Source organism: Vicugna pacos, chromosome 9 (assembly GCF_048564905.1).
Source record: "Vicugna pacos chromosome 9, VicPac4, whole genome shotgun sequence".
Lineage (NCBI taxonomy): Eukaryota > Metazoa > Chordata > Mammalia > Artiodactyla > Camelidae > Vicugna > Vicugna pacos.
Genome location: NC_132995.1, coordinates 46,627,030 through 46,638,813, shown reverse-complemented (window position 1 = coordinate 46,638,813; position 11,784 = coordinate 46,627,030). Strand labels below are relative to the sequence as shown.

General features: G+C 41.4%; 1 protein-coding gene across 1 annotated transcript; it reads right to left on the bottom strand.

Moving 5' to 3' along the window:
• Nucleotides 1-4,921: 4,921 nt before the first annotated feature.
• Nucleotides 4,922-11,775, bottom strand: TERF2IP (TERF2 interacting protein). The gene is made up of 3 exons (XM_006207502.4): nt 10,977-11,775; nt 6,904-7,028; nt 4,922-5,617 (listed from the first exon to the last, which is right to left on the bottom strand). Exons 1-3 carry the CDS (start codon nt 11,650-11,652, stop codon nt 5,222-5,224), a joined length of 1,197 nt encoding a protein of 398 aa, XP_006207564.2. The 5' UTR covers nt 11,653-11,775; the 3' UTR covers nt 4,922-5,221.
• Between the last annotated feature and the right edge of the window lie 9 nt (nt 11,776-11,784).

Below are 11,784 nucleotides of genomic sequence, written 5' to 3'. Positions count from 1 at the left end.
TTCTCAAGTCCTCTCTCTCTCTCTTCTCTTTCTGAGACCCCAATAATGTGTTTCATGTTGTTCCAGAGTTCTCTAAAAATATCCTCACTTCTTTTCATTCTTTTTTCTGTTCATCAGTACTGATTTACACTCATCTATCTTCTAGCTCATTGAGTCTGCTAGCTCATTGATCTGTTCTACATCATTTAGCCTGTTCTTTGGTTCCTTCTAGTGTGTTATTCATTTCAGTGATTTTATTCTTCAAATCTGTTTGGGTATTCTTTATATTTTCCAACTCTTTGCTAAAAACTTCATTCTGTCCAACTATACTCCTCTTAAGTTCTCTGAACATCTTTGCCATTATTACTTTAAACTCTTTCTCTAAACTGCCTATCTCCTCATCACCTATTTCCTCTTCTAGTATTTTAGCTTGTGCCTTGGCCTAGAAGATATTCCTCTGCCACCTCATATTGTCTATCTTTCCATTGTATTTTCAGGTAGGTTAGTTAACGTTTCTCGACCTTGAAGCAGTGGCCCTCTGTGGGAGACATCCTATGTGTCCCAGCAGTACACTCCTCTCTTGTCACCCAAGGGCCAGGGTTCAGCCAGTCCCAGTGTAGAGTCTGGCCTGTGTTTGCGGATTGTTTTCCTGTTTCTGGTATCCACTGCCTGGTGTATGAGGCTGGCCTAAAGCCTTATGCAGGTTTTCTGGCAGAAGTCAGTGCCTGCCCTCTGCTGAGTGAAGCTTGGTCCTGCACCTCTAGTGGATAGGGCTGTGTCTAAAGGCATTTGTGGCTCAGGAAGTCAGCTAACAAGTGGGGCTGTGTTCTCACCCAGTATGTTGTTTGGCCTGAAGTGTCTCAGCCTTTAAGCCTATAGGCTGTTGGGTGGGTCTAGGTCTTGGTACTAATGATCCAATCAAGATATCAGCCTCCAGGAAAGCTCATGTAGATAAACACTCTGGAATGTCTGCCATCAGCTTTTGTTTCCTGGGTGAGCTGCAGCCATCCCCTACCTCCCCAGGAGACCCCCCAAAACCAACAGGCAGGTCTGGCCCAGGTTCCTAAGAAATCACTACCCTTGGACCTGGCACATGCAAGATTCTGTGTACATTTTCCAGGAGAATGAAGTCTGTTTCTCCCAGTCCTATGGGGCTCCTGGATTTTAAGCCCCATCAGCCTTCAAAACCAGATGTCCTATGGTCTCCTCCTCCTCCCAATGCTGGAACCCGGGGCTGAGGAACCTGAAGTGGGGCTTAGAACTCACTCCTGTGGGAGGGCCTCTGCGACTTAACTATTCTTCAACTTGTGGGTCGCCCACCCAGGGGGGGTTTGGGGCCTGATTAAATTGCAAACATGCCCCTCCTACCTTCCTGCTGTAGTTCCCTCTTTATGTTTCCAGTTGAAGAAGATCTTTTTTTGCTAGGTTACAGTCCATTTTTTTTGATAGTTTTTCGTCAGTCATTTGTGGTTTTGCTGTAGTTGTAAGGAGAAGCAAACTTGTGGTCCTATTACTCCACCATCTCGACTGGAAACGAGTTTCATTTTCTTAGATCCAAGCACACTTGACTCTGGCTTAGGTTTTGGTTTCTTTTCGAGGCAATCAAAGGCACTAGAGCCACCCCAGTCTAACAGGCTCCTTGTTTAACTATTTTAACACCTGTAAGAATCTATTTATAAAGTTTCCACTGCCAACTTTAAAAATGTTACAAAATAATTTTATTAAATCTGTATTGTGGATAAGAGCTATCAATTAAATACAGATTGGGCAAAAGAGTCATCAGCAAGCTTTTCCACAGAGCCCAAATGAGCTCTTCAAATCTTTGGATACAAATTTATGACCTCAAGTCACAGGCAGCCCAAGGTGGCAAGTGATGAGCTCAGAAAACCACCTGATAGATCCCCCAGAAAGATCCCAGAGCCAGTAAAGTAGCAAAACTGAAAGCGCAGGTAGAAAATCATAAGAAAGAACTGGGGAAGCCTTCTTTGTTTACAGGTAAAACTATACTAGAAGCTGCAGAACTTGAGAGCAAGACCAGGAAGATATGCAGACTGAATGTCAAGGTACTGATTAGTACTCATAGAAGCATAAATGGCATTTGCTGTAAGAAAACATGCTCAAGCAGCAAACCAAAAAACGTAAGAAAAGTTATAGGGAAGATGAGACAAAAAAGATCTCAAAAGGTTAAGTCCAGATTGATGATGAGTAATATTCCACTCCTGGGTAGAATACTCTTACTCCTGAAGAAGGTGAGTAGGATTTGTCGGTACAGTGGAAATTCTTAGCGGACTTTTATTTGGTATTTGCTCTCCCCTTTCAGGCCATATTCCCAGGGAAGGATACACAATCTGCAGCCCAAGGAGAACAGATCTTGAATAATCTAAGTCCATTTCATTTATCCTGCTTAGAGATGGGGTTAGGAAGGGGCATGTGCCATAATTCTGGCCAATGAGATGTCTATGAGGGGCTTCTAAGAAAGGCTGCCCACCAGTAAAGAAGGAAACTCTCCCTCTTCTGCTGTTGGAGCTGTAGCAGCCACCTTTCAACCACAAGGGAAGTAGCTTACAGGACAAGCTAAGGATGGCAGAGCAGAAAAATAGAACCTTGAAGCCACCCTAACTCAGGACTTCTTGTTATATATACAAAATATAAATCCCCTTATTGATTAAAGTCCTTTAAAGTTAGGTTTTCTGTTACATGCAACAAAATACACCTTACCGATACAGCCAGGGGGGCTTAAGATACAGCAAATAACATCAGTCTAAAAGCGAAAGAGAATCAGAACAATTCAAACAGCAGCTCAAACTTTTAAAATTCAACTGTACCTGCTTAAAAGGAATAGAGCACAGAAGGAAACAGTATCAGAATCATAGCCCACTGCTGCAGAGAAAGAGAAGACAGAATGTTTCTGCCGCTCATCAAGTTGTACATGTTATTTAAGGCCTAGAAAATGTCAAAAGCCGGAATGAGGGGGAGCCAGGAGGTAATAGAGAGGAAGTTTCAGAATTCAAAAGCTAAAATGAGTAAGAAATGTCTCCCAAATCACAGATAGAGAAGCAAAGTCAGACTCATGAAGTCAAGGAAAGAAAACCCAAAGAACAAGAATCTGGCAGCTCAAGGCAGAAGTATCTCAACTTTAGGATATGATAGTCTGGAGCAGATGCAGCCATAGCTCAATGCCATTAACCATGAAGGCCCAACTCATTTTCCCCACTTAGATCTGTGCTGCCAAAAATACTTCTGAAAATTTGTTTTCCCACATATATCTCCCAACCCAAGAGATGAAATGACCAGAGAAATTACAAAACAAGGTATTTCAAAATTACTGGTTTATAATAAACACTATAGGTTGTTACATGTTTTGGTTTAAACATGTCTTCTGGGAGTCTGGGTATAATAAATCAGACCCTTTTGCTTATAACTGACAAAACTGGAATTTCTCACTCTGTAAAATCAATAGGCTGTGGTGACTTTACTGAGGTACAGACACGCTGGATGACATTTCTGTTTCCTACCTAAAGCAATGATCTTCAACCACCCTGGAGTCACATCACAACAGAGAACACATTTTAATTAAATACCCACCACCCAACCCCTCCCAATCCCCATTTAAATGACTCACTACTGTAGTGAGCTACAGTTATTACCAAGAGTGTGTTGTATCCTTCCAATGCGCTAAGGAGGAGGAAAAGGTTAAGTGCTTTGATTTAGGCTGGGTTCCCCCAGAAGCAGACTCTTAGGAAAGAATCTAAGTGTAACCGATGATTCCAGGATGCACTAATAGGAAAGGACGGATGTGAAATAAGAGAAAGAGGCCTGTGCAGGTACATTCATACCATTCTGGGCATGTGCATATGAATACCACATGCTTTCTTCTAGTGGCAGCCTCTAAAAGATGGCATGGAAACCACTGTCTGACTCAGGGGGTTACTAAAATATTCAGCTGTCATTTCTCTGGTCAGCAAAGCAACTGGGTTTGCATCCTGATTCCCATTCACCATTAGCTGAAAGCCGCTCTCAGAGGCATTAACTCCAGAGCACGTCGAGCAGAGACAGAACCTCAAGCAGATGCTTGCCACAAGACTCCTGTTGAGGGCATGTGCTGGAAAGGTGATCACTCGGGATCTGGGAAGGGCACTGACACCTTCTGTTACACACCTGATGGTTCCTTATTGGCTTCTCTCCCCTTTGGCTCTCAGCAGGTCACCTTGTTATGCCATCTTTCAGTCCTTGGCACAGATCTCTTTGCTCCAACCAGAAGAAACAGATTCTTTCTAGTGGCCTACTAGCTCTAAAGTGGAATCCCTTATTAGTTCTAATTACTAAGAGCCAAAAATGTTAGTTCCTTTATGGTTTTTATAACTAAAAGGTTCTGTGAAACAATCAAAGAAAACACTTATTGGAGACTCAAATACAAAGTTCTATTTATTTTCAATAATGAAAGCAACACAACAAAGAATTAATCCTCTAATTTTTAAATCTAATAGTCTTTAGCACAAAACTATCCTCAATAAATAAAAACACATTACTAAGTACCCACGCAGACTTTTCTCAAGACTCTCTATAAGAGTTTTGTGTGTGTTTTAAACACAACTGGACGGTAGGTAAAGAAACACATGCTAGAGACTTAACCAACCCAGACTCAAAGAAAAGAAGAGCCAAGGAACAGGGTCCCCAAATATCAAGTTGGCAAAAGGAATATGGAGTTTTCAAAGTAGTCTAGAAATCAGAGCTCACTGGAGGATACAAGGGTTTGGGACAGTCAATGTTCAGGGCGTTGTAATTAAATCTTTCCACATTTCTAGATTCTTAATTTGGAATCTATCACAATCCAGAGGAGCTTCTGCCAAAGGATAGGAGGCTCTTTATTCATGCTGCCTAAAAAGACCCATCTAATTTTCCTCCTTTGATTTTGTCACTCCTGTCACCAATATAGCAAGGATTCCATTCCAAAAAAGGATTACTACTATGTAGACCAATCTCTCTCTGGTTTCAACTTTCCTTTCATAAACACACTGATAACTGCCAGGGACAGCTCTAAATATATCCACTTTCTTTTATTTTTATCCTCCTACACAACTCTGCTTAGCTACAAAATCTAGGACTCACAGAGCAACAGCAGCATTGGTCAAAAGAGAAGGTCATTTCCAACGTAAGAATCTCTGAAGTTCAATGGTCACAAATTTTTTTTTTAATGCCTTACCTGCCACACATTTTTTCTTTTCTCATTATCTTGTGCCAATTATTTCTTGCGAAATTCAATCCTCCGAGCTACATTCTGAGCACCAAATTTTTTGACCAATGCATCTCGGGTACTCTCATCATCTTTTTGCAAATCTAAGTCATCCTGTCGGGACCAAATGGGATACCCATCAGCCCTTTGACCAGACTCTAAAAAGGAGGAAGTAGCCTCCAGCTCACCACTATTTTTTAGGAAGGCCTGTGTAACTGTTGACAGATCCAAGTTAAACTTTTCCATTAACTGCCGGATGATCTTAATGGCAGCTCCCACCTCTGGTGCAGAAACTTTCTCTTCTTCCTCCTCCTCATCAGGCTGTGTTTCTGAGTCTTCCTCAGGTGTAGGTGGATCATCATCACACATTGTTATGTGTATTTCAAAATCAGGGCTCTCGTCCACCTAGAGAAAGTGATAAACACGACCAGCTCCTAATTACCAATCACGAACACTTACTCTTGCAATATATGGTCTCTCCCAACTACCACCTCCTTGCTCTTTTCACCCCAATGACTCTAGACATCCTTCAGTTCCTCTAATGTGCTATGTTTCTTCTTATATTTACTCATGTTGGATGTGTGTGCATATGTGGATTTATGTGTATATAAAGATATGTGCGTGAGGGTAAGGGGGAGTATGTGTATGGAGTTTATATGTGCCTGTGTGTGCATATGAATGTATATATGTGCATGTGTGATTATGGTATTTCAACAGAATATAAGCTACACTAAATATGAAAAATATATGTATATGCATACATCTGTGTACATATCTACGCATTAGATTATTTGTTAAAAATTTGACTTCACTCTCAGATTATAAGCTCCATAAGGGCAGGAAATATATTTGTTTTGCTCATCACCACATCTTCAGTGCAGACCAACGCCTTCAAATAAGAAGTACTCAAAAAACACTGCTGTATGACTACATTAAGGCCACCATGCTGTACTACATTTAGGCACATTACAAAACAGGTATGTGAGAAGAGATCTATGTAAGCCATATTTGAGGGTTGTTGAGAGTACTTGAAAGTTTATGGAAAATGAACCAACTTTCAATTAAATGAACTTTAAATTATTTTCCTATTTTAGACTGGGGCCTAACCATTTTCCTTGGTATTAGTAAGAAAAGTTAATGGATCTTTTTTCTTAGAGAAATATGCAAGTATAATTCACATTTACTACTCATTATTTTATGATTGCCTTTCTCTATGATTAAATGTGGGATTCCAACAAAGTATTAGAAGCTAACTGAATATGGAAGAGCTAAAAAAGTCTAAAAAAGCTTTAAGTACACAAAAAAAGCTAAAATTGCTTTATAAAAAAAAATTAAACTCTTTAAGAAATTACATTATTTTTACCTGAAAAGCATAAAAACAATTATAAAAACAAATTTAAAATCTGTCATCTTAACTTAGAAAAACTTACACTGAGATCAAACTATTCAAAATGAGATCCCTTATACTGTTTAAAAATAATTCTCCCCAATCTTTCTCCCTCTTCCCCTCCTTAAATTGTCATACCAAAAACTAAAAACTACATGCCTGAAACCTAGATCAGTCCCACTTTCCATTGTTTTCTTTCATTGTGAACTTCTCTTGTACCTTTCTGAGCCTCAAATGGGATGAGCAATTTCAAAGAGGAGAATGGATGTAAGGGAAAAATATGAGTTAAATCTAGTTAACATACCACAATCTCCTCAAACTCCCGGGTAGCTTCTACAAGCATCTTTTTGACGGCTTCTTCATTCTCCTTGATCTCTTCTTTTACAAATTCTTCTTCAGGCAAGTCTGGAGTTCTCTTATTCTGTGGTTCTATTAAAGAGAACAGCACCAGATTTGAATTAACCTCTTACAGAAATCAAAAATATAGTAAACACTTTATGAGCTCTGGGCCAGAAGTGAGCCCACACTTTTTTTCTATTAGAATTAGAAGACAACTGATTCTGAGCAGAAGGGTAAGAAAAACATAAGACACACATGTTGAATAATTTCTACTCTCACTTCTGAAAAGTTGTACTATAAAAATGGTGATAGTTTCCTAAGTTCTGATATGTAAAATAAAAATATTCCAAGCTAATTAATTTTTTGATTTTTATTTATAGATTTTGTAAATTAACAAAACTGTGCTATAAATTGGGTTCTCTGGAAAGCAGATCCTGAGATGGAGATCAACATGTAAGGTGCTGATTAGGAAGTCTTCCTGCTGAAGAGAAGAAAGCAGGAGTGGGCAGAGAAGTTGAGCTGTGGAAGAGTTCCAACAAGGTCTCAAATGAAACCATGGGGAAGTCTGGAGATAAGAAGGCTCTTCAGAGTTGACCTAGTTGGGGCAAGGGAGCCAAGATGTTGTAATGTTGCATAGATCAGTCACTGGATGCTAGCTTAAGATGACAGGGCCTTGGGTAAGGCAGCTCTCCTAGCTGAAGACAGATGTGGGTGGGGAGGAGGTGTCTATCACAATCTACCACATACCGTCTACAGAAAGGAGGTCATCCGAAGGCTAAACATCCTCCTGCTTCCCTTTTACTCTTTGTTCTCTGAGAATTTAACTCTGCTCTTTTCCACTTAACATAAACTGACTACTAAAGGGCAACACGAGGGACTTTTTTGTGATGGAACTGTTCTGAATCCTGATTTTGGTGATGGTTACACAAATCTATACACGTGTTAAAACCCGTAACTGGAAAACTGTATGGCAGCCCCTCAAAATATTAAACATATAATTACCAAATGATACAGCAATTCCACTTGAGTCTACTCCCCAAAAATGAAAGCAGGGTCTCAAACAGATATTATACACCTATACCATAGCAGCATTATTCACAACAGCCAAGATGTGGAAACAACCTAAGTGTCCATCACTGGATGAATGGATAAACAAAATGTAGTAATAAAGTAGAATATTTTCCCACCTGAAAAAGAAACGAAATTCTCACACGTGCTATAACATGGATTAGCCTTGAAAACATTAAGTAAAGAAAGCCAGGTACAAAAGGATAAACAGTGTATGATTCCACTCACATGAGGTACCTAAAGATCAAATTCAAAAGACAGAGAGCATAATGGTGGTTGCCAGGGGCTGGGGAAGGGAAGAATGGGGGGTTGGTGTTTAATGGGTATGAGTTTCAGCTCTGGAAGATGAAAATGTTCCAGATGTGGATGGTGGTGACAACAGCATCACATGTGAATGTACTTAATGCTACTGAACTGAACACTTAAAAAAATGACTCAAATGGTAAATTTTATGCAATGTATGTTTAATAATAAACATTTTTTAATTTTAAATACCTAATTGTATATCAAAGTAAGTCAATTTTATCTTACATAAATTTTTAAAAAGAAGCCTTATCTTTTAGTAATACATGGTAGTAATACATGCTGAAATAGATAAAATGGGATGATGCCTGGCACTGGCTTCAAAATAATCCCAGAAGTCAGGATGAAAGGTACAGACGAAAAACTTGGTCATGAACTATAATCAGGTGAAGTTGGGTGATGAGTACTTGCAGTATAGTTTATTATACTATTTTTTCTACTTCTGTAAATGTTTGAAATTTTCTGTAATATAAAGTATTATGGCTCACAAAATAAAACAATGCAATGAACAAGAAAAAAACGAGGCAAATAATGTACACACAAAACCTTCAAGATCTATTAAGTTAAAAAAAGAAAGCAAACTGCAGAACTAACTGATATCTAGTGTGCTAGTGTTACTATGAGCAAAAGGACATGGACTGGGGATGATACAATCAGTGGGTGTCTCTGGGGATGGAGGCAGGGGAGGGGGTGGGGAGCAGGGAGACTTACTTTTCATTATGTACTCTTTTACATCCTGAGCGTATCTGTAAGGTAAATTCTTAGGAGCAGTATTACCATGTTTAAGAAAACACACATTTTAAATGTTGTCAGATGGTATCAAAATTCCCTTCAAAAAAATTGTACCAATTTCCTTCTATTAATAATGTACTCGTTTTCTATACCTCATTAACTCAGGTCATTACCCATTGTGTTAATTTTTGCCAATCTGACGGATAAAATATGGTATTCCCTTGCTCTGATCACTTTTCTGAAAAAGTACCACCACACACATTTATTTCCATGGGTTCAGAAGTCCAGGCATGGCTTGTATTGGTCCTCTGCTCAGGATCTAATTTATTTTTACTTAATCACAGTATTTCTCTACTTGCCTATTAGTCATTTATTGACTTCCTTTTCTGGAAATTTCCTGTTCCATTTCTTTTAGTCATCTTTCTAGTAGTTTTACTTACTTACTTCCGCAAGCTCTTTGGACATTAAGGAAATTAACTCTGTTGCAATGTATTGGAAATACTTTTCCAGTTTGTCCTCTGGCTTTATCAAGAGTAGCTTTCAATTTTAAGTAATCAAATATGTTTTCTTAGTTTTCCTGGTTTCAGGACTATCAACATACTACTATTAAAAAGGACATTTATCCACATTTTCTCCTGATCACTTTAGGATTTTAATTTTTACATTTAAATATGTGACCATCAAAACACTGATAGGGTGAATCCAGATTAATCTTGTCCCAAGTTCCAACTGGTCCACCAGCCATCTCCACACCGTTGACTTAAAATCAAGTCCCTACATGATCTCCTTCACGCGTACACATAGCCCTGTCTTCTCTCCTAGAACTCTCCCTCTTGCTTACTCCATTCCAGCCACACTGATCTGTTGCTACAAGAACACATCAGCCAAACTCCCACCTCAGGACCTTTGCACTTACTATTCCCTCAGCCTGGAACACTCCCTCAGATAATCACCTGGCTACATCTTTCATTTCCTTTTCTCTCTGCTCATGTTTTCAACTTGTAATAGTAACTTTCCCTTCTTACCCAGCAGAAAACAACCTCCTCCTCAGTCCCAACCCTGATTTATTTTTCTGTATAGCACTTATCACTGCCCAGCTGGCGTGTTAAGCTCCATGGCCGCAGAAATTTATATTTATTGTTATATGCCAGCAGGATAGGTGTCTAGCACTCAAATATCTGTTCAATGAATGAATCTCAAATGTCACTTTACCAAAACTCCTATTAAGCATACTGAACAGGAGAAAATAGTTTACCTCCCCAGACTTCAACTGTTATGCAGAGCAGCCACATGCGAGAGAAGGAAAGTGGGAAAGAAATAGGCCTCATTAAACAAGAGTCTGTCCGTTTAAGCTGTCAATATCCGTTGTATCAGAAGCGAAGCACCTTAACAGCTTTGCACAGTTCTATCACACCTGAATCCCAACAGTCAACTGCTTTAAAAACTCACTTTACCTGAGCGAAAGCAGAAGTGACTTCCAATTATTAAGAACCTTCTTATGTGAATATGCATTCATTTAACCTAAGATATTAAAACATCTTAGGCCGACATAGCTTTAAAACGGCCTATATTCAATCTACCCGAATACAGGAAAAATATTTTTTAAAACGAGTCTGTGAAATATCTCTGAAAAGATACCAAAAAGGCTGGTTCCCCGTTGCCTATGGGGGGAAAAACTGCGTAGCTGGTGGGCAGGAAACGGGAGAATTCTCCATATTTTTTGTACCTTTTGAATATCGGATCACGTCAATTATTGGAAAAGTGAATTAAAGAGATTAGTAAACGGTACAATCTTACCCCGATGTCAAAGGGGGGAGGGGCTGGGCAATGTTACCAAAGACACCAACATGGACGCCGGAAGGTAGGGAGATCCCCGCCCCCGCCCCAGCACAGGCGACAGCTGGGGGCCCGCGCGCTCGCAGCCGCAGGCCTCACCCCCGCTATCAGCAGCCTCAGGGTCTTGCTCAGCTTTCCGCTTGAGTTTCTGGGAGGAGGGGCTCACTGGGGCCTCCCCCAACAGGTACTTATGCTCCTGGCCCCGCAGGCGCTTGAGGTAGCGGTCCTTCAGGGACTGCCACGAGTGCTGGGTGAGCGAGCTCTTCTCCATCGCTTTCCATAAGGCGTTGCCCGTGACGGAGCTGGGCGAGCGGGCATGTTCCTTCACGTATGTCAAGATGGCCACGTCGTCCGCGTCCGTGAAGACCATACGCCCCGTGTGCGGCTGTGGCTCGGGCTCCGCGACGGCGGCGGCCCCGGCCTGAGCCCCGGGCTTCGACGCTGGGGCCTGGTCGGCCGACGGAGCCTGGCCCAACCGGTAGGCCTCCAAGTCGAGCTTCTCATTGCGCTCCACGCAGTCTAGGATGTACTGCGTGGAGATGAAGTCGCCCGAGGCCTCGGCCGCCGCCTCCCCGGGCTGGGCCAGCAGCACCGCGCCGGGCTCCTGCACCCGGCACAGGGTGCCACCGCCGTGCAGAATGAGCGTCGAGAGCCGGCGCTTCGCTGGGCTGGGTCGAACGTAGAAAGACATGGAGCTGCCATCCTCCCTCACGAACAGAGTCGACGAATGGGTGGGCCCATTGGGGTCTTTGCCCAAATCCATCGCCTCCGCCATACCTGACGCCGGGCACCAGAAAAGCTGCCCCCTAACGAGCGTCTGGAGCACCGAGCCCCACTGACCGAGGGAACGCTTCAGACGCCTCGGCCGCGAATCCCCACACTGCGCCTGCGCAGCAGCTGCGCGCGA

Excerpts from the sequence above, each read along its gene's own strand:
- TERF2IP (XM_006207502.4), bottom strand. The coding sequence starts at position 11,652 with ATGGCGGAGGCGATGGATTTGGGCAAAGACCCCAATGGGCCCACCCAT. Across the intron at positions 7,029-10,976 it reads TGAGGCTGCTGATAGCGGGG|AACCACAGAATAAGAGAACT; the intron begins GTGAGGCCTGCG and ends TCTCTTTAATAG. Across the intron at positions 5,618-6,903 it reads GGGAGTTTGAGGAGATTGTG|GTGGACGAGAGCCCTGATTT; the intron begins GTATGTTAACTA and ends CACTTTCTCTAG.